The 24,112-nt window shown below is 45.0% G+C and overlaps 1 protein-coding gene across 4 annotated transcripts in view; it reads right to left on the reverse strand.

Annotated features, from left to right (window-relative positions):
• Nucleotides 1-24,112, reverse strand: part of LOC146008032 (inactive phospholipase C-like protein 2) — a 229,193-nt gene that overhangs the window by 114,452 nt on the left and 90,629 nt on the right. The window contains exon 1 of one of the 4 annotated variants that reach the window (XM_083146907.1): nt 14,430-15,727. The exons of the other annotated variants lie outside the window; for them this stretch is intronic. Coding sequence (XP_083003033.1) covers nt 14,430-14,669 — 240 coding nt within the window. The 5' untranslated portion in view covers nt 14,670-15,727. Of the gene's footprint in view, nt 1-14,429; nt 15,728-24,112 lie in introns of those variants that run through there. 4 annotated transcript variants of the gene reach the window in all.

A 24,112-nucleotide genomic window follows, 5' to 3' on the forward strand; every position in this document is an offset into this window, starting at 1 on the left:
TCACAGTGAAGGGAAGGAGAGATACGCAGTGTGCTGTACTCTCCTTCCCTGAGAGAAGCAGCGCGGCAGCTACATGGCAGGGGGACACTGGACTGTCCTCTCCCCAGCAGCAGCGTCAATGGTGAGTGTGCTGCTGCTGGGAAATACTATGGGGGCATTGCTGGCACTGTGGGGGCATATTTATTGCTGGCACTGTGGGGGCATTGCTGGCACTGTGGGGCATACTTGTTGCTGGCACTGTGGGGCATTGCTGGCACTGTGGGGCATTGTTGGCACTGTGGGGCATTGCTAGCACTGTGGGGCATACTTGTTACTGACACTGTGGGGCATTGCTGGCACTGTGGGGCATTGCTGGCAATGTGGGGAATACTTGTTACTGGCACTGTGGGGCATTGCTGGCACTGTGGGGCATACTTGTTGCTGGCACTGTGGGGCATTGCTGGCACTGTGGGGCATACTTGTTGCTGGCACTGTGGGGCATACTTGTTGCTGGCACTGTGGGGCATTGCTGGCACTGTGGGGCATACTTGTTGCTGGCACTGTGGGGCATACTTGTTGCTGGCACTGTGGGGCATTGCTGGCACTGTGGGGCATTGCTGGCACTGTGGGGCATACTTGTTGCTGGCACTATGGGGGTATACTTGTTGCTGGCACTGTAGGGGGAATGTCTGTTGCTTCAGTAATAGAGATTTGACAAGGTTCTGTTATTTTATATGCTGTCCGCAGAATGGGCTGAGCTTATATTGTGGTCAAGTGGTTGCACTTTTTTTTTTCTCGTCATTGCCAGTATGACTTGCCCCTGTTAAGCCACACCCCTTTTAGGCCACGCCCCCTAAAAATTTCACGAGGGGGTACTCATAAATGAAAAGCCTAATCAAGGGGTACGGGAGACAAAAAAGGTTGGGAACCACTGGTATAGAGGGATATGTATAATACCACCTCACGTTGCGACATATTCTAGAGCTATGTGGTCCATTGCAGATAGCAATTCTCTGAATATCTATCAATGCAAACATTCTAAACTAATTTCCCTATATTCCTATCTTATAACGAAGACAAGGGTAGAGATGGTGGATAGAAGGAATGGGTATGGGGGGGGGGGGGAGAAATAAGACAGAACCATTTAAGACTACCAATATTTATCGATCTCTCTAATCATGGTGTTTCCTATACAGACAAATTTGTCTCATAACCTGGGCATTGTTCTCTCCAGAGAGCAATAACAGCGGTACATTTACATTTTTTCATAGGGGGTAGTTGAGACTGAACGAAATGTCTTGTCTGGAGGTACATATAAAACTGGCGGTTCGGTAGGCTGAACTTCTCCACCAATTTTGAGTAAGGCATCATTGCTCCTCCTCGGTCAAATACATTGCGTATATTAGAGATACCCTTATCTCTCCATCCAAGGTATTCCGCACTCTCAAGACCTGGGACTGATAGGCTGGTTTTTAATCACTCTCTATGTTATCAATTTTTTAAGCTTGATGCATTTGTACAGTACACACATACATATCCTGGGGTCCGGCACTTCCAATGATAATAGATGATAACTCCGGTGCCCTCACAATCGGGGAAATATTGATGTGATGTTGCGGCACTCGGGAATAATATACTGGTGAGGCAGGTGAATAGCAGCAATGATTCAGTTTATTGTAAACAGTTTTCAAGAATAGAGACAAATTAAATCTTACATACCTATATACCAAAGGGCGGGATGTTATAACATCCGCGGCCCCCCTTCGCCGGACATCGCATTTTTAATAACGGCATATGCTGTAACATATGCCGTTATTAACGCAAGGGACAGCTCTTGCGGTAAGAGCTGTCCCTTGCGATGCGGTGCCGGTGCTGGACTTCCGGGTCTGTGACCCGGGAGTCCATCTGCGCATGCGCAGACCCCGGCGCCGGGCACGCTGGGAGGGATCCCTCAAACAGCGCTGCGGTAAGAAGCCCATAGGCTTCTGCAGGGATTCGCCAGCTTTTGCTGGCGATTCCCTCCGCAGCGCTGACACTGCGGAGGCACAATATAGCATATAGAGATGCGGTAGAAACCCCGAATACGGGGTTTTTACCGCATCTCTGCTATATAGAATCTCGCCCAAAGTCTTTGCTGCTTCCCAGGTGAGGCCGCCTGCTTCTGGAAAAAAACACCCATCCGCGTCACAGCCGTATGGAGAGAAATCATTCGATGGTTGCTAACCATCAAATTATTTTTCGCCCCTTCGGAAATAAGTCAGTCTAAACTGAATTATTTCCACCACTGATAGCCGGATATCGGGCTGACATGGCATCATGTGATGTCAGCTGCCCGCCCGAGCAGGCAATGCCACATGTGCATTCCCAGTAGATTTCCAAGCATTCCCCCTGCTGCCACCCCCTGCCCATCCTCCTCCATCCCCTGCCTGTGCGAGCATCTCGGTGAGTATGATGCAGATGCACAGGGTGTCTGCATATATGTGCATGCGCACACTCCCCACCATCATAAAAGGGGCAACTTCAGACCCATATAAGCGGGTCTGAATCAGTCCCTAAGTGCCTAAAATCTGCACTCCCTTCGTAATGGAAGTTATCGTTACCAATTAGAATGGCTGCTGATTTGTGTGTTAGCAATTGGACAAGTAAACAAGCTGCAAGCTTCAAGTGTGCTGCTTTGTATTGGTCCACCTAGCCACACCCCTGCTTTCCTGCTATGAAAACAAATTACATAGGCTCCAAAAGCAAATGGGAAAGAAAAAGCACACAAAAAAATATTTAAAAAAATAATTCAAATATACAGACACAAATATTAATGGATTTTATAATATGTCGATTTATATTAACAAAGTAGAACTTTAAATGCCATGTATACACATTTATAGTACACAATATACCAGCTGAGCATGTATCTAGACTAAAACCCCTCTCTAATTTGAATTTAAATGACAAAGCTCCTTTCGCCAATCCCAAGTGTATTTAGCTCATTAGCATTGCATGTTGTCGGTCTGTGTCAGAGGCTGGCGTGTTAGCTGTACACAAAGCTGTAATCTCCCCAGTGTAAATTGAAGTGAAAAGCATTTTCCCTTCCCTTTACATTACCAATAGCTTCAACCATGTCTAATACGCAAAATGATATTAGGCTCTTCCACGGAACTATAGTTTTATTTCTAGTCCTCTAACCTATATTTGGCCCTAATATAAAAATTTACAGTAAGTGGCACTTTTGGGGGCATTGCTTAAGGGACGCTACTAGTGGCGGTATGTGGGGACATTACGCATAATGTGTGGCTTCATGTGTAAAGGGCATTACGTGTGAAGCATCATGTGTAAGGGGCATTACGGTGTGCAGCTTTATGTGTAATGGGCAATTCAGTGTGCAGCAAGTGTAATGTGTACTATGGTGTGCGGCATCATGTGTAATGGTTACTATGGTGGCATCAAGCAAGAACCCCCTAGCAATGAGCACGTAGGTAAGCGGCACTTATGTGGCAAATATGTAATGGGCATTACGGTTTGTTATATAATATGTAATGGGCATCATGATGTGTGGCACAATGTGTAATGGGTATTATGGTGTGTGGCCTTATGTGTAATTGGCATTACGGCATGTGGCTTTATGTGTAATGGGTATTACGGAGTTTGCTAAAATGTGTAATGGGCATTACGGTGTATGGTCTACAGTGTAATACCACACCCCTTTTTGTGATCCTTCCCATGAGACAACGCCCCTTTTTTGCCACGCGGCTTTGCCGCGCAAAGGTCCCCCTGCTTCTATACCTGGATCTGGGACCACTCATTACCATAATTCTAGATTTGCCTATAAACACTAGGAGGATTGAGACTAAAGGCCCCCATACACGATTTGGGCCCGATTTCACCCGATTCTGGAGTATTGGGCAGAGAAATTGGGTGAAATTGCCCAAATTTGATTTTGATTTGATTCCTAAAAAGCATTGCATAATCCAAAAGGCATCTCCAAATATGCATAAAGCCCATCACAAATGTTGAAGGCTTCCTTTCTTTGGTTGCTTGATGAATATGGATTAGGTTATAGGCCCTAATGGAGATTTTATTTGGTTAAAAATATGGTTGTACTTTTGACTAGATCAAACATCACAGATATTAATGGCAAAGGATACTTGTATTCATGTGTCATTCAAGTACCGATAGTTGATACATATACCGATACCCTCATTTTTTTCTGGCTGGTTTGGTAGATTAATGGCAGCGCTAATTTCTTTGCTAAGGTGTCGAGGAGTCATGCAAGGCCGGTAGATATACAGATTGTGTGGGCTATAAAAAAGTCATAGAAATTATGTAAACTTATTTATGAGCCCAAACTAGGAGATAAAAAGTGGCTCCTAAGTTTTCTAAATTAGTAGAAAGATCATGAGTAGCAAACAAATTTAATTATGCCGAATACTCCTGGACATAAAAATGCATAAGCCTCATTGTTTCAGTGAAGTTCGGAAAACAGTCTGAAACTGCACCACATACTGTCTAACAGTCTGAAAGCCAGAATGTCAGGTGCAGAATGGACTCCCAGGTTCATAGAGTATTCTCCTAAAAGTGTCCAGGAAGCAGATATAATCTGAAAGAAGAAAATATGGGAGTTCCTATAAGGATATTGCCTATACCAGGACAGAACCAGAGAGTAATGATATTATATAAGTGGTCTAGGTTCAGTAGGGAAGTTCCGTAGTTGATTTTCAAAGCCAATGCTTTACTGATTTCAGGTTAGCAGAATTTCTGGTGTAGGTATTAAAGAGCACATTGGAAAGCAGGAACATGAAGCCACGCCAACTGAAACTCTGTGAAGGTAGTGGCCAGTGCTGCTTTAAATAGGGTAACATTAATGGAGATTGGTCTCTTTAGTCACATAACTGGGATCAACTATGGTCTATCTAGACTGGCGGAGCCCAGGATACGGAGCTGTGGAAACCGCCGGTTAAGGATGCCGTCAACATGAGGAAGGGTGCCGGCATTAAAGTTTGAAAGATAAATGGACCACAAGGAACACATGAGAACCTGATATAGTGTTCATTCTAGCACCCACTATCTTTGAAAAATGCAGTTCATGTTCCCTATCTGGGGTGTCGCTGTTTGCTGTGGTGTTTTTAGCACAGGTCTGGTTTGCATATCAGTGCCAATATACAGACCTCACTGTGCTATTAGCACTACAGCAGACAGTGACACCCCAGGCAGGGAAGAGGAACTGCATGATTTTTTTAAAGATAGCGGGTCCTACAATAAACACTATTATGGCAGGACACTGAAATCTCGTGTATTATGACTAATAAACACCCAAATCTGCCACCACCAAGATTTAATACAAGAGATACTTTTTGACTTTTCCCCAAATACTAATGACAGTTATAAATAATCACAGATATTGTGAAATAAACAAAGTAGTGTTAAAAAAAAAACAACCGAATGTGATTAAATTGTGTTTAATATCTATAACAAAGAATATAGTGACAAAATATATGCAAAAAAGTTTTTCAAAGTGAAAAAGGAGTAAACAATTTCTAACATAACTGAATTATTTATCGTTCAACCCAAACCTTCCTTTCCCTATGACATTTCTAACAAAAAATATTCATAAGCTAAATCCTTTTTATTTCTCATTTATGGCCCATTTAATTCAAACAGACTTTAAGTAATGAGCTATATAGCTAGCATCTCTCTTTTCTGGAACATAACATAGCAATAATATTGCATCCATTAAACAAGTTATGGTTTTACATCCATATGCCAGGGAAACATGATTCTATTAGATCAATTTCTTGGAAAGATATGTTTAGTGCATGGGCCGTCTAAATCAAACACTGCAGGTTTGACTGTCTGTAGTTGCTATGTAAGCAGCTTATTAACACCAGCGGTGATTACATCATGGATGGGTATACAGTAACTCAGCCTTATCTTCAATATTGAGGGATTATGTTTATGATGAAAACTTAATTAACCTTATCCTGCACCCATTAAGACATTTTAAATTAAATATTATCCTTTTTTTTTTTAAAGTAACAATACCAGAACTCCTCATTATTGTAATTTTTATGTTGGAATACAATGTCAAAGAATTATTTGCATTAGGATGGCTAATGTGCAGGTCATGTCAGATAGGTGTGGTCATCTGTGGGGTGTACTCAATGCTCTGTCGGCGAGCTATGATGGTGGGCAGCGCCGAAAGCTCCACCTTCAGAGTATTCAACTGCCTCCCCTTCACTCGCCATTTCCACCTCGCTGGTTCTATTTAGCAAGGTGGAAACAGCGAGTGTGCGCATCGAAATGGCCGGGCTTGCTAAAAAGGCAGCGGATACGCTGCATTTGTGGCAAACCTCGCCGTTTATTCTGGCAAAACAATGAATGTGGCAAAGGGGGTTGGATGGCGAGGATGGCTTTTCCTCGCTGAAAATAAGCCATCCTCGCCACCGCAGTGAATACACCCCCATATCTTTACAGAGCAATGATTTTTTAACCTTTTTCAATTTGCGGCACACCAAACAAGAATTAATGGTACTTGTTTCCTAGCACGGCGCCCATTGGGTCCCATCGCATACCTTAACTTAAGGTATGCGATGGGACCCGACGGACCCGATTTTCGGGCTTTTTTTGAGGTTTCCCGACAAATGTAAAATCGGGTCCATCGCATGCCATTATAATAGCATGCGACGCGACCGACCCGATTTTACATTGTAAGCATTGTATGTAATGTTAAATTTCTATGTAAAATCGAGTCCATTGTATGCCATTATAATGGCATACAATGCGACCAATGCGATGGACCCGATTTTACATAGGAACCAATGTTAAATGGCCCCCCATACCCAATTTTTGATTGTATACCCAACCTGATGGGTAATTTATATGTCAAATACCCCCCCCCCCCCCCATTGTTAACATCACCCCATGATGAACGCCAACCCGAAGCGTGGCGAGCAACGGCGGTACGCATCCTCCGTCCTTTTCATACCCCCACTATCCACGTCGGCGTGGAGTTGATACAATTAAAATCGTGGCGTCGTGCTAGGAAACAAGTACCGAATTAATAAATTGTAAAAACAGGGAAAAACACATTGGTTCCCACATGAAAAAATAATATTAGCCCTCATATTAAAAAAAAAAAAAAAATTACACTGGTCCCCACATGTAACAAAAATAAAATACACTGGTCCTTACATGAAAACAAATACCTTTGGTCCCTACATAAAAAAAAAAATAAAAAAAAAAATTCAAAATCAGAGCCTTTGAACCTGGATTGACTGACACCATCGATGTGAGAGATGATGAAACAAAAGCAGCCGCCAGCCAATGGTTGATTAGCAGATCAGAAGAGGAGGAGGGGCCAGCAGCCAGATCTGGACCCTCTGACTTCAGAAAAGGGTGGTCTCATACTGTCCATGTCCAGGATGCAGAGACAGGAATGGAGCAGGTAGAGACCAGTGAATAACAGTTAAATTGGTGGTGGTGGCAGCTGTGAACTGGTGTGGACATCTCTAGCTTTGGTAACACACTTGAGAACAGGTCAAGGCATACTAGTGTGCCATGGCACAGTGGTTGAAAAACACTGGTTTAGAGGGTAACATAGCTTTTTTTGTAATATTATGATCATGTTAGGTGGTCAGTTAATGTATATTTAGTTGTCAAGTGATGATGCATAGATGTACAGTACTTTAGGTCGGTAAATAATGTAATTCTGTTGTAATAACACGGTCAGGTAATGTAGAAGAGGATGTAGTATGGGTACAAGTATGGTTACATTCAAATACAATTCTATTAAGATCATGTAAAGTGTTCAGGTACTGTTAGATACAGAGGCAGAACTCTGGGAGGCAATGGAGTCATCTGCCGCTGGGCTCCTGCACTCAAGGGGGCACCTCTCCACCATTGGCAGTTTAAATCCATTAATTGAAAGCCATCAAAATCGCTTCTGTGGCCGAGTTCTGAAATATATATGTGTTCTCCACTTCTTTCTGTATATACATACAGTATATAATATATATTTCATAACAGACTATATATTTTGAATAACGTTTTGTGTGTGTTTGTGTTGAGGGGGGGGCACCAATATTCATCTTGCCTTTGGGCAATTGGGACAAACTTACGCCACTGGTTAGATAGGTGTAATTCCCATTACCAGCATGGACTTTACTGCCTTATGATCATATCCAGGGGGCCATTAAGGCAGGGCAATTGTCATGTCAAGCTATGGATGACATGGGTTGAATGTGAATGGTACAAAAACGATATTGAAATGGTAATATACCAGTTACAACATGCAATGTGAAAGGGGTTTAACTGGCTTTAGACCCGTTTTAAGAAACGTTTACAAAAACAGGTTGAAAGCAGGTTTGTAATGTGAAAGCAGCATAATAATGTTAAACACAGCACTAACAGGTTCTCAAAAAAAAAAAGAAAAATGTAAACCAGCAAATAAAATCTAATTGTGACAGAACTATTGCCCCAAAAAGGGTATTAAACAACAGGGAAGAAGTATGCTGGCAGGTCCAAGTAACATGCATTCTAATATACAGTATTCTAAATCCAATACAGGATTATATTATTCAACGCCAAAGTGAAAAAGAAAATGTCATAATATTTATGGGATGGAGAAGTCAGAACTGGAACTATTACAAACATTTATAGAGAGAAATAAAAGATATGATATGAGACTGATATTATAAAGTGAAATGGCTATAAGTGAAACTAACAGTATGGACAGTGTGGGGGATAGATATCTATATATCTATCTGTGTGTGTGTGTGTGTCTGTGTAGCGAGAGATAGATAAAGCTATATAATGCAGTGCAATAGTTTCCTATTATTGGACCCAGATATGAAAATGACTTTCATTAGCAAAAACCCCCTCCAACACGCTCTATCCTGCAAGATGTCTCATTGAATCCTCCCAAACAAATTCACAGACCTCTGTTCATATTAATTTGTGCTATATTACAGGTTGCAATCTGCTGCTATTATCAATGATTTACAATTAGCATTAAAGGACTGTAATACCGCTGATGTCTCTATCACTTTGCAGATTAAATCCGGCTCATAGAGATGATATTATATTTTGGGCCAGAAAAGCCCTGTTGTGTAAGAGATTGTCGTCTCTCAGCTTTGCATCCTGCTCTCAGATCCTGCTCTGCAATGAATAATTAACCGCACTGCCTTCTAATGCAGGTCTTGCATTGAAGAGGAGTGTGAAGCACAGCTTGTCCTTCCTTCCATCTTGTCCAATGACAAAGCATCCATCACAAAACTTAACCTCTTCCCACCACAAAAAAAATTAATTCATCTAGATAACTACAACAAAATTTAGTTGATATAGTATTTTTTAAACACAGTGTAAAAATGTACACAGCCTGTTACTGCTACTACCACTAAATCTATTAAATGGCTTTTTAATAGATGTGAGGAAATAGAGTGTGGATTGATAGGTCTAAAGTGTCTAGGTCAACACAGACAAAAGGTAGGTATGGGAAAGGTTGACACGTGTTGACATGAGTTTTCACAATATTATTTTAAGTGTCACTTGTCGATATGGTCCCCTTATTAGTGTAGCCGATGGCTTCCTTTGCTCTCACCATGCTTCGGCCTGGTGCGTCACTCCACTGGCACTGTGCTCAATGAATACATATAGTTCCAAATTGAAGTCCACATGGATAGTTCATTAAGAACAAGTCCAAAAAATTGAGTAAACCTTGTGTCGATCATCGTCATGTTAACCTTTAGTCAATGTCAATCTTTCGTCTGTGTTGACCTATTAGCATGTCGACCTATTGACTGTTTACCTAGACACTGTATACCTTTCAACCGCTTCCTGTCTGAGATTAGCAGCAGGTTTCACCATAAAAAGCATACTCATTTATCATACATTTTATAGTTCAATTTAATCACTGACCTCCATACCTTATATATTCTACTCTGTTACTTAATCCATTCATTGTCGTTATTTATGAACTAGAAAGTACAAATTTATAATTGTGATGGGGTGTGAGCGCCTGTTTTATATTCCCACTCCTTTTCGTATGACTTAAGAACAACAAACTATTATTATCTCCCTCTTGCTCGCCCAAGAGGCGACAAGCACATTTGCAGGTCGGCACTGCGCATGCGCTTGCGCCTGTAGATTTTAAACACAGTCAGCACACAGTATGTGTGTGTGTGTGTGTGTGTATGTGTATATATATATATATATATATATATATATATATATATATATACTCGAGTATAAGCCTACTTTTTCAGAACATTTTTTATGCTGAAAAAGCCCCCCTCGGCTTATACTCGAGTGATGGTCCCACTTGAGTCAATAAGTTTTCCCAGTTTTTTGTTGTAAAATTAGGTGCCTCGGCTTATATTCGGGTCGACTTATACTCGAGTATATACGGTATACATACACAAACACACACTGTAACTGTCTGTAAATATACCGCCTTCTTTATTTCCCCAATCTGCAATGCTGCAGAACCTTTAAAATATTTTCAATAAATTAAATCTGATAAGAATAATAACCAAATGATCCAGCCAGTTTCCAGGATGTCTGCAGTTAGGTGTCCCTGATAACTATTGTTCAAAAGAAAGACCATCCCAGACAAAGCGTTACATCCTACAATGAGGCAAACAATACATAGTACCACTGCAGGCCGGATATGTTATGTTATGAAAAGGAAACCCTATATAATAAAAATTAGAGGTTTTCTGGTACTTTAAGATAGTGCTTTGTTTATGAATATTGTTTAATAATATATCTTAAGTGTACATTTTGTTAGGAAAGACTACTACCCCTTTCACATCGCAAATGCCGGGTCTCACCCGGGAATTGGGCACGGGTCAGTCCCAAGAGCGACCTGGCATTTGTGAGGTTTTAGCTCCCACAGCAACCCAACAATAAGCCAGGTTACTGAACTCAGTCATGGGCGGGGCAGCGCTTGGAGCTTTCTCCAAGTGCTGCCTCCTCCATCGTGTGAACAGAACCTGGGTCGCTCGACCCGGGTTACCTATTCACACAGTACAGCAATCCGGTTCGGTACTTGTGTATTTTGGCGGCGCCCATCGCATCGCATACCATAAGGCATACGATGGTATGCGATGCGATATCGCGTGATATTGTATATGGCATACAATGCCATACGATGCGATTAAACATTGTATAAGCACCCTAATGGGTGCTTACAATGTTAAATGCACCCCCATGCCACCCCCCCACTATAAACGTGAACCCGAAGCATGGCGAGTGGCGGCGGTACGCGTCCTCCGACCTTTTCATACCCCCACTATCCACGTCGGCGTGGAGTTGAGAATAGAAAGTGTGGCGAGCGCACCGAGCCCGAAGCGTGGCGAGGGGACGCAGATACCTGTGAAGCCCGCGAGGGGACTCAGATACCTGTGAAGGTATCCGCGTCCCCTCGCTGCGCTCGCCACACTTTCTATTCTCAACTCCACGCCGACGTGGATAGTGGGGGTATGAAAAGGTCGGAGGACGCGTACCGCCGCCCCTCGTGGGCTCGCTGCACTCGCCACGCTTCGGGTTCACGTTTATAGTGGGGGGGGTGGCGTGGGGGTGCATTAAACATTGTAAGCACCCATTACGGTGCTTAAAAGCACCCTTTAGGGTGCTTATACAATCTTTCATCGTATAGGGGCCAAAAATCGCATCCCATCGGGTGCATGGCATGCGATGCGATTCGATTAAAACATCGCACGATGGAAATCGGGGGCGCCGCTATAATACACAAGTACCTCCGGTTCCAATCCTTCTTTTTACCTGGGTCAAAATGCTGGGTTGCTGGACCCGGGTTATAAGTTTTGCTGCTTTCACACCGCACCTTGACCCAAGTTGATATGCCATGAACCCGCAAAAAATCTGGGTCGAGGATGAAGTGTGAACGGGGTGTACAAGAGCTAAACGTGAACAGTGTAGAGGAGAGATGGACAGAGGTAATATGATAAAAACAAATATATAAAAAAATCGGGATGGCAGTATTTTTGTAAAAATAGGCTTTTTTTTTTTTTTTAAAGCTGACATTTTTGCATGTATTGGTGTTCCCTATCATTTTGGTGGGAACTTTTGCATTTATGGAACAAACATGTAACTACTCTAGTTGCTGTATTCATGTGGTTCCCAAACTGTGTGCCGTGGCTCCCTGGGGTGCCTCGGGACACTTGAAGGGGTGCCACGGGTTGGTGGTCCATGACCAATTCAAATTATGTATGGTCAATTTATGGACCACACCAGTTTTGGTTACTGCGAATCATAAAATATGTGTACAATCAGAAGCAAATACTGCCCTTTACTATATAACTGAACCTACGGATTACATACATACACAATCTACTTAATTTTATTTACTTTTTCTACATTTTAAATTTTTTTTGGCCTAGGGGTGCAGTGAAAAAATTCTAATACTCTAGGGTGCTGTAATTCAAAAAAGATTGTGAACCCTGCTTTACTCTATGGATATAGATCTGTAGGTTTTCTACATTGCGGTGTATGGCTCAATGGACTGATAATTATGCGGAATGCCTTATAATGATATAATAGGTAATCCTCTGATAGGTATAGCAAATTCCGCTATTGAAGAAATCAGGTGACCGGTCTGTTAAATGTTTCTAAATTTCTGTAACCAGTTAACTAGCACAGTTCCTGGACTTTCACATTTGCATCCCATGGAACCTCACCATCTGCATCTGCTTCCTGGATGTTACTGGAGAAATCTATTCTACAGATGTTTAGATCAGCTGCGTAAGTGTAGACTGATTCTGTTGGGTGTGGTATGATGGCCAGAATACCGACATCGGAATCGAGGCCACTGGTACTTCAACTGGGGGCGAGCACAAAGAAGATTGCTGTGCTCGCCACACATTCTATTCTCCCTCCCCATGTGGAAGAATAGCTCCGATCAGTTGAGATCCCGACTGTCGGGCATTTGAACAATCGGGATTGTCGGGCTGTCATCCGGCACCCGACTCTGCTGTGGCATGCTATCTGGGGGGGGGGGGAGGTAAATGCCAACAGGTGGAGAAGTGTAGCTGTTAGATAGATAGATAGATAGATAGATAGATAGATAGATAGATAGATAGATAGATAGATAGATTAGATTAGGGGTGAGGACTTAAGGACAGTGTAATAGTTGTGGCTTTGCCTCTAGATTTGAACCTGCTTGGAACAGGTTACAGTATCTTCCATCCTGTTCACAGCCCTCTTCACTCACACTTCAAGTACATCTCTCTTACTAGTCTACCATCTATACAGTACCTTCATCTTTTCACACTCGGAATCGTTCCTCTTTACCAAGACCAACCCACCCCTGGTAGTACGTGGACAACTACTTCCATCATTTTCAGCTGTTTTATACTGAGAATTATGGTGCTATTTGTTACCTGTGCTCTGCTTACGTTTTTCAGTTATTGTAATGTTAAGTTCTGTGTATCCTGTTATGTTTTAATATGTGCCATATGTACTGTGCTGCGAATCATTTGTGGCACCTTATAAATAAAACTAACAATAAGGATCACCAGAGCCACTAGAAGATTACAGGGTAATATCACCAGGGATCTGTGGAATCGGGGAAGGAAGGTGCTGATACAATGGGGAACTATGTACAATAGGGGTTGCAAGCCACTTACCTAGCCATAGTTTTTGTTTCCAATAGAATATTTAAATACAAAATATGAACTATGCCATTCAGACCTATCCGCTATACAAATGAGCTGATGCACTTGGTGATATATTGGGCCAGATTTATCAATGACTAATATTCTTGTTATTACTCTAATCATGAATGTTAAATAATGCTCCAACCTAGTTTCAAACCCATGACAGGAGCTGATTGGCTGTAGAACCATTTAACATTCATACGGAGTGAGAAGAAGAATATCACTTGTTGATAAATTTGCTCCATTGTTTGTAGTGGAGAGAGGTAAAATACCAGCCAGTCAGTTTCTAACTGCCATGCTGCAGGCTGTTTTTGAAAAAAATGATTTAGAAGCTTATGAGTTGGTTCTATTGGGTGCCAGATGACTGCCCAACAGGTGGGATTCCGAAGGTCAGTACTCCGGCATCAGAATCCCGACTGACAGGGGCTATTCTCCTAAGGGGGGGGGGGGGGGTACAAGACCCCCATAGAGGGAGAGTAGAACCTGTAGCGAGCCCACAGCATGATGAGCGCAGCGAGGCAAGCCTGCAAGGGGCTTCTTTGCACCTGCTCCCCAGTTGGAGCACTGGAAGTCGGGATACTGACTGTCGAGATCCCAATTTTTGTACCGCCATACCACACCCGTTTCTATGTGTCTCTCCAACCTTTAATAAATCTGTCTCATAGCATGTACCCAGCCTGTACCCAGTCGTTTTCTATTCGGGGGGTGGTAATTGTGAAGTTGTAGAAGAGCTATTTAGATTTTTATGTACATTAGATGAATGATTTCTAGAGATTGAGCTCCTACCTTCATTATACCGGGTGTTCTCAAAGATCCCTGTCCTCTTTCTCCTGAGTGGTCCCTGCTGCTCCTCCCCGAGTGAGGACTATCCTCTGAGTGTCTTCCATTCATCACCAATTCCTCTCCCGCACGCTCAGTTACCTCCAGACCACGGGAAGCGCGGGTGCTCCCATCTTGCACCCCCAAATGTCCCACCACAGTAGCTGCTTCTGCAGCATGGGATGTAGAGTCTCGTCCATCCGCCATACTATAGCGCACAGGACCTCAGCCTGGCATAGCAGTGATCCAAAAGAAATGAGCCGCTGTAACCACAGTTGTTGTTTTTAGGCAGCTCAGCTGGCACAGCCCAAACCTTGCCACAGTATAGAATCCTCACGGTGCCCTTCAGCCTACCTGCTGCAGTCCCCTATATGCTGCCCCTGCCCTGTGTGCTGCTCAGTCACTCACAGGGCTCTCTCGTCTCTTGGGCTGTGCTCCGGGGCCGCAGAGCTGATGGGATCTTCCGGGCCCGCCGTTCACTGGGGAATATATCGATGGGAAGGCTCCGCTTTATAGCGTGTCTATTTTTCCCGGTATAGTAATAGGTTGGGGTCATTACTTTGGGGCCATACAGATAGTTAGGGATGTGTGCTTTTAGATAACCGAATAAATGGAAAGCTGTGCTGCGGGGGTGACTGCTGGGTTATTGGTGGCACTGTGCTGTAGGTCACTACTAGTGGGGTTGCAGCCTATCTGTCCCCGGCTTTGCAGTGATATGTGCTGGCTTTGGGACACTACCTCCCCCGCATTGTATCTCACACGCCGCATGCTGTAGCCGCACTTCTACATGGTCCGCTGCGCTGCGGCTGGCTGCTTCTCCGTAGGGTCACAGCTGTCACCTCCTGGCCAAGGTCTGATTGCATTGTGCAGTAGTGAGCGCCGCTACCCGGCAGGGACCCTGCTGCTGGAATCGGCTCTCTCCTGATGATGTGGGCGCAGCAGGAAGGCTGCCGTGCTGGCTGGTATCTCAGCTGGGTCCGGGGTGATGGGGAAGCAATGCTTTGTTACGGGATGTGAGCTGTGTGTGCTCGGATGTTCCCATGCAGTGAGTCTCTCCCCGGCAACCTCCCGTGTATACGCCGCCGCCTCCTCCTCCCTCCCCCGTCTCGGAGTCAAAGCTGCTGCTGCTGTTGCTGCCGGAGCCCGGGGACTTCCTCACCCGCACGTGCTGCCTGTACTGTACAGCCGGACCCGCACACAGAGTAACCCCTCTGCTGCCAGGCTTAATTAGAAGCAGCAACTTGAAATTATGTCACCGCCTGCATTAACCCCATTCTTGTCATAATGCCCATATTACCCCTTTTACATGGCCAAAATAACCCGGGTTGTTGCCAGGTCGACGTGTAGTGTGAAAGCCCCAAACCTTATAACTCTGGTCGAGTAACCCGACAATTCAAACCAGGTTATAAAAAGGGTTAATCCCGGGTCACCCTTTGTATAATGGGTGACCTGGGTTAAATGTGAATGCGCGGTACCTGGGTATAAAAAACTGTAGCCACACTAGCCTCATTTATCTCATCTATAGCCAAAGAGACAATCACTAGGTATGTGATAAGCAATATACACACTAGTTAGCCAAAATTGCACGGTTTTAAACATACAGTTGATACAAATGCATGGTCCAGCAAAGTCTGTATCACATACAGATGGAGGGCATCTCAGCCAGCGTCGGGGCTCACCAGATGCCGCCGCTGGCAAGATGGCGCTCCATATGACTGGGACGTGCGTCCCAGTCTCCGGGCGGTGGGGACACGATCCCTGCCCGTCCCCGCTTCAGGGAGATGGGCAGGATTAGCGGGGAATTTTGGATAGGGCAGCTGGGAGCTCCGTTGTAGCGCGCGGGGGGGGGGGCTGCCGATCTGACCGCCAGCCTCTGCAAGAATGACGGGCGCTTCATCTGTAGCAAAACAGACGTGCATGCAAGTCTATTTTGACTAGATAATAGTCTGTTATTTATTTACAGTTTTTTTGGTACTTGTGTAGTATCACTTCGCTCGCCCACGCTGCGGGCTCGATACACTCGCCACGCTATTTAAAATCAACTCCATGCCAACATGGATAGTGGAGGTATGAACTATCCATGTTGGCATGGAGTTAAGTCACTTTTTTTTAACATAGATTGTGGCGAGCGTAGAACCCGGAAGTGCTGGCGCCGTGAAACTACACAAGTACCGTTTTTTAATATAGCACAGCAAATCCTGTTGTGCTTTACAATAGGAAACCTTGATAAAACAAACCTGGTAGTAACAAACCAAGGTAGGAGGGTCATAGTGAAATCATAGTGACAAAATAGTGCATCTATTCAAAATTGCTAAAGGTCCATACACACTGGGCAAATTTTCTACGCGTGTATGCACAGGACTGATGGGGAAAATCGCTGGGCTGAAAATCGCTCAGTGCATACATATTGAGCAATGTACACACAATGCAATTTACTTTTTAACTTATCCTGATGCAATCTGGATCAAATTGCAGGGTGCGGTCTACACATTCAATATAGACTAAAGATTACAGATCTGTACTATAGAGTCTTGCATGCGCAGTCTATTTTTCTATTCAATTTTGATGCCGCAGGGCCGCACATCAGGATCGAATCAAAATCAAATGCGTTCGATTTCTATTCGATTTTGCTTATACATTATAAGCAAAATCAAACAGAAAAATAGATGAAATCAAACAGTGTGTACACCCAATTACAACAAGATCTAGTTTGTCGAGCTTTACCATCTCTGCTATCATTTAAATCGACAGTCAGGTTGAACAAATTTCCCTTTTTTTTTTTATTCCCCCCATGTATTTATTTGTTTTTTAATGTGTTTTTTAATGCGCTGCGGAATATGTATGTGCTATATAAGAACTGTTAATAAATAACATCCTCATGACCAGGGCTGTGGAGTCGGAGTTGGAGTCTGAGTCGAGGAGTCGGAGCAAATGTCGAGTACCTGGGGTCGGAGTCGGCAAACAATGCACCGACTCCAACTCCGACTCCGAAAATTATAATTAATGGCTTTTCTACTGTAAGAATAAAGACCAATGCATGCAGTGCCTCACGTAACCGCAAAACGAACACGTTAAGTGACCATGAAAAAGCATGCTTTTCATGTGCTTCACTATATGGCACGCAACGCACAAGTCGGAGCACCAATACTTATAAATGTATTCTCCCTTGTAGTTTACAACTTATTTCAAACGTTCAATAAGGTTTTCAATACCTCGAAAAATTCATTCAACCAAGCTCTCCCACCATACGCACAACATCTTTTTACGCGGATGAAGATCTTGTTTCATGCGCAGGGTCGTTTGTTTACCTTGGCTAAGCCATTCCTTACGCTGGTTCATATTGATGTACGATGGGTCAGGTCCCATCTTTGCAGGGGATGGCGCTGGCGTCGCCAGCCGCCATCCCCCGCCAGCGCCATGGCGATGGTGAGAAGGGGACGCGCGCGCACGTCCCCTTCCGACGGCGCTTCCATCCGTTTCCCAGGTCCCCGCCGGCTTGCCGGCGCTAACCCGGGGTCCCCGCCGCCTGCCCGCACCCCCCCCCTAACCCTGTCCGTCTCCCTGAGGCGGAGACGGACAGGGTTTCCGTCGCGCCAGCGACGGAGACTGAGACGCGCGTGCGCGTGAGACGCACGCGCGTCTCAGTCTCCTCGCTGGCGTGGCTGCTGGCGGGTCGCCAGCGCGTACGTTCTGGCGACCCGCCAGCAAGGATGAGAATAATAACATACTGTACAGGCACCATTTTTCGTCGCCAGTAACGATTCGGTAAAGAAATCATTCCTTATGTCCATGAATTGAATGGTGACGAGCAAGCAAACCAGCGGACAAACATTGTGTTTGTCCTTTGCTTAAACTGTTCAATACAGTAAACTGTTGGCTTCCCAGCCTCTAGTTTCTGTAGTAATAATATGTATGTTGCCTTTCTTTCCTTCAAGGAATGTATCAAATACATTCGCATATTAATACAGAGGAGTCGACAGGGGCGGATTGGGGATTAAAAGCAGCCCGGGAAATAATTTGAAGCAGCCCTGGGGGGGCGGGTACCTTTTGCGCGCCGGAGGCGCGCGCAAATTTTTTCGGAGGCGTGGCCTAGTGATATGAGGGTGTGGCCTATTTCAACGAGGTCACACCCCATTTTTGCCGCTGTGGGGGCATGGCTAGTAGCTCTCTCTGACAGGGGCGCATTGGCCCTGTCAGTGTTACATAGCCATGGTTACCCATTACCATCCTTGAATAGGAGAAACACTACTTCCTGGTTTGGGTCCCTGACACACACTGCACATGCTCAGTTTGCAAAAAGGTAGCCCGCAGGTTACTATAGGACAGTGGTCTCCAACCTTTTTTTGGTGTGGGAGCTACTCGCAACAAAATAAACCACCCGAAAAGCTACTAAAATAAAAAAAGTCTGCATAATATCCAAAAATGCCCTTTACACATTATGCCACACACCGTAATGCCCCTGACACATTATGCCACGCACTGCAATGTCCAATATGTCACAAACCTACCTCCCAACACTGGAGGCAGAAGAGAAGAGGCATCTGCGCCCAAAATTAGAGGGTTCACCTACTACCATGGAGCTCCTGTGAGGCTACATGGGGGTGTGATACACATATGCCTCCAATAGTGCAGTGCCAGATACACATATGCCCCCAAAAGTGCCAGATACACATATGACCCCAATAGTGCAGTCCGTGATGCCCATTATACATTTGCCACAGACGATGCTTATACATATGCCCCACAACATGATGCTCCTTTATACATATGCCACACACTGTGATGCCCATTATACATATGCCCCACAACGTGATGCTCCATTATACATATGCCCCACAATGTGATGCTCCATTATACATATGCCCCACAATGTGATGCTCCATTATACATATGCCCCGCACCGTGATGCCCATTACACATATGCCATACACCGTGATGCTCCGTTATACATATGCCCCACACCTGCCCATTATACATATGCCACACACTGTGATGCCCATTATACATATGCCCCACAACGTGATGCTCCATTATACATATGCCCCACAACGTGATGCTCCATTATACATATGCCCCCCTCCGTGATGCCCATTACACATATGCCCCACACCGTGATGCCCATTACACATATGCCCCACACCGTGATGCTCCGTTATACATGTGCCACACACCGTTATGCTCCATTATACATATACTGCACAATGTGATGCCCATTATACATATGCCACACCGTGATGCCCATTATACATATGCCACACCGTGATGCTCCATTACACATATGCCATACACCGTGATGCTCCGTTATACATATGCCACACTGTGATGCTCCGTTATACATAGGCTGCACAATGTGATGCCCATTATACATATGCTGCACACCCTGATGCCCATTATACATATGCTGCACACCCTGATGCCCATTATACATATGCCTCACACCGTGATGCCCATTATACATATGCCACACACCGTGATGCCCATTATACATATGCCACACACCGTGATGCCCATTATACATATGCCACACACCGTGATGCTCCATTATACATATACCGCACACCGTAATGTCCATTATACATATGCCACACACCGTGATGCCCATTATACATATGCCACACACCGTGATGCTCCATTATACATATGCCGCACACCGTGATGCTCCATTATACATATGCCACACACAGGATGCCCATTATACATATGCCACACGCACATGATGCCCATTATACATATGCTGCACACCCTGATACCCATTATACATATGCTGCACACCGTGATGCTCCATTATACATATGCCACACCGTGATGCTCCATTATACATATGCCACACCGTGATGCTCATTATACATATACCACACACAGTGATGCTCCATTATACATATGCCACACACCGTGATGCTCCATTACACATATGCCGCACACCGTGATGCTCCATTATACATATGCCACACACAGGATGCCCATTATACATATGCCACATGCACATGATGCCCATTATACATATGCTGCACACCGTGATGCTCCATTATACATATACCACACACCGTGATGCACCATTATACAAATTCCCCACAACTTGATGCTCCATTGTACATATTCCGCACACCGTGATGCTCCATTAAACATATGCCACACACAGGATGCCCATTATACATATGCCACACGCACATGATGCCCATTATACAATTAACTGGTTAATCAGTACTGAATGTGTTTGTGTGTGCAGGTGAGGGGGGTTAATAGGTTTCCCAGGTGAAAAGATGCTGTGTTAATGAGTGCTGGTAGGGTGAATTAATATTGGATTGGAAAGGAATGGGTTAATGGGTGAAGGCTTACGATTATTGCCATAACAGACAGCAGTGCGTCCTTGTGCCCCCCCCCCCCCCCGCACCCCCTCCCCTGTGTATATATATGTGCACACACATATATACACACACATATATTTATACACACACACACACACATATATATTTATACACACACACATATAAATAAATATACATATAGAAACGGCACAGCAGACAGACTATCATTGATTTTAATACATTACTGACTGTGTGCTCAGCTGCTGCGTAATCTTCTGTTTTTCAGCGCTGCCCAGCACCGCCCACAGCCGCCCATCAGACGGATCCCCAGTCCTGTGCGCTGCATGCTGCCTGCTGGGGATCACGTCACCAGCCGGCAGCCGGCGTCTTCAGCCGGCCACTTCCTCCGACTCCGAGTACCGCGGGAGAGGCTGTGTGCATGCGCACCAGCCCTCCCGCGGCCATTTTAAGTTTGGGGAGCCAGGGCTGGCTGCGGGCGGCCATGTTTAGTGAGGGCATACATAGAGCTGCGGCCGCTAACCGCATAGATTGCGGTCCGCGGCCCAGCGGGGAGGATGTGCGGCCGCATTTGAAGTTAAATCAGCCGGCCCACCGGGAAAATACCCGGTTTCCCGGTGGGCCAATCCGCCCCTGGGAGTCGAGGTCAGCCGTATGAGGAGTCGGAGTCGGACCATTTATCTACCGACTCCACAGCCCTGCTCATGACTACCACTAAATATCTGGTGCCACAAAATGACACCAGTGACAATCAATCTTGGTTTGCATACGTAAAGATACGGTGGGCATTTTGTGCAATTTAACACATTTCTCTACTTTTGAACGAAGCATATTTATGACACACATCAAAAACACAACTTCCTTGAAAGCTGTGTGACAGCACACAATCTGTGGTACGGGGTAAAACTTGCCACTTGTACATTAGGCCATGGTCAATGTTTTCATACTGTATTTACCCAGCAAGCTTTCTCCTGTGGTCCCATAGCTCCCATTTGCTTTAGAAAATCAGGCCTTATGGACAAAATCCACAGTCCCAGCTCCTAATAAATAAAAGCTTAGGTAGTGAGTGACACTTACACATTCCATACAGGCAGAGAATAAAGCTGGGTCCACATTAGAACAATATATAGTTTGGTTGAGCGACAAATGTTATATTTGTAGTTCATACGCCAGTACTGTATGTACACTCAACGGGTAAATTTGCTAAGATGGGAGTGCTACTGAAGATGCTATCTATTATATCTTGGAAGGTGCTAAATAAATAGGAAGTCTGATTGGTTGCTATGGACAACATCCCATCTTCTATAGAACACCGATCTTAGTAAAATAAACCCAATATGTCTGTGAACAATAGATAATGGAGTTTCCCTCCACAGCAGTGTGTACACACGGTAAAGATATGCCGTGCGATGCGAGTCCTGATACGATCAGATGGTATCGGGACTCGCATCCCACGGCATGCATGCAGTGGCACAATTTTTTTTTATGCAATCAATTTTTATTGAAGAAGGTTACAAAACATCTTAGATATGTAACAATGTAATGCACTTTCAAAAAGAAAATAATAAAGATAATTACAAAAATTATGTGCAGTATTTATATATGGGCAGGGCCGGTGCAAGGCATCGGAACGCCCCAGGTGAGTCGGGGTGGGGGCGCCCCGGGGGGGGGGGGGTACCTGGTAACTGTGTTATAAAGCTGGCGGCGTCGGCATCCCTGTAGTGCTGGAGCGGGCAGGGGTGTCCGTGCCGCGGGGGTACCTGTGGCGCTGTCACTGTGTATAAAGCTGGCGGCGGGGTCCCTGCAGTGAATAGAAAATAACTAGCGCTATGCGTGCGGCGGCGCAGGAAGCGCTTCTGATTTTGAAAATACTTGCCACACGCTGATTGGCCTGAACACAGGTAAAGACTGCGGGGGATTGCGGCGGGTTGTAACTATAGCACTGCAGCCCCCGGCGCCCACACATGCACAGCGCCCCCCCCCCCCCCCCCCCGTGGTCGCGGGGAGCTGCGGTGCTATAGTTACGCCACTGGCCGCAGGTACCCCCGCGGCACGGACACCCCTGCCCGCTCCAGCGCTGCAGGGATGCCGACGCCGCCAGCTTTATGCACAGTGCGCTAACCCTCCATGCTGGGGGTGAGGGGCGAACTGCCGCCCTCCAGGTGCCGGAGCCCTAGGCAAATGCCTAGAGCTGCCTAGTGGTGGCGCGCCGGCCCTGTATATGGGAGTATGATATGAATATATTTATCAAACAGAGCATTGACGTAATGCAATTATCCCTCATATAAGAATAATATGTACATCATTTGAGAGGAGGGGGAGTAGTATAGTGAAAATATAGTAAAGAAGAGAAAAGGCAAAGAAGGGTAGGAGCAGTGGCACAATTTTGACTATATAGTACAGATCTGCACTATATAGTCAATGCAGCCAAGACTATCTGTCTTGCAATCTGTGACTGCGCATTGGGATCGCAAGGGTTAAAACTCTTGCGATCTGCATGCGATGCTGACACGATGTTGACTATATCGTCAACATCGGAAGGCATATCTTACCGTGTGTACACACTATAACTCCAAGATCTTGCATATATATATATATATATATATATATATATATATATATATATATATATATATATCTGGGCAATAATGGGGTCACTGGGTGGGCAAATTAGAAAGTCTGTACAGTTGTGATATCTTGCCAGATCAAGTGGCAGATTGGTAAGTGTGAATACTTACCAAATGAGCAGCTCTGTTGGTGGATCCACTAGCATTATCTGAACTTGATCATGATTCCTGCTTACTTCATTGCCACAAGGTGTAGGCAGGATTGCTTATACACCAAATTGTGTGACAAATTGTGACAAAATAAGTGAAAAAAAAAATACAACAAATCCAGAATTTTGCTCATGCGAAAAACCCAGGTCTTAACATGGATATTCTTGAGTCGTACGTCTGAAAGCAGAAGTACTGGTTAAGGCAGTAGCTTTGTGAGTGCGACGCTGAAATAGGCTGGGAGTGCAATATCTTATTATGGGCTGGCTGCAGTAACATTCGCGGCCCCTCTCCGTCGCACAAGATAATAATCGCATATACTTATACGATAATTATTGCAGCTCTTGCGTTAGGAGCTGCCCTTTGCGATGTGCCCGGTGATGTTTGATAGGTCCCAGGCGACTCTCCCCCCTTCTCCTGCCTGGCAGCTCCCTGCTCAGTTGGCTCCTCCAAGAAGTGCAAGGGAGGAGGAGGTCACTAGTCCCGGCAGCACAGCAGGAGGCTGCCCGGACAGAGGTGAGGGGGGGGGGGGGGGGCGGCGGGGGATGCGAAG

The sequence above is a fragment of the Crinia signifera genome, chromosome 6 (assembly GCF_055691185.1).
Source record: "Crinia signifera chromosome 6, ASM5569118v1, whole genome shotgun sequence".
NCBI lineage: Eukaryota > Metazoa > Chordata > Amphibia > Anura > Myobatrachidae > Crinia > Crinia signifera.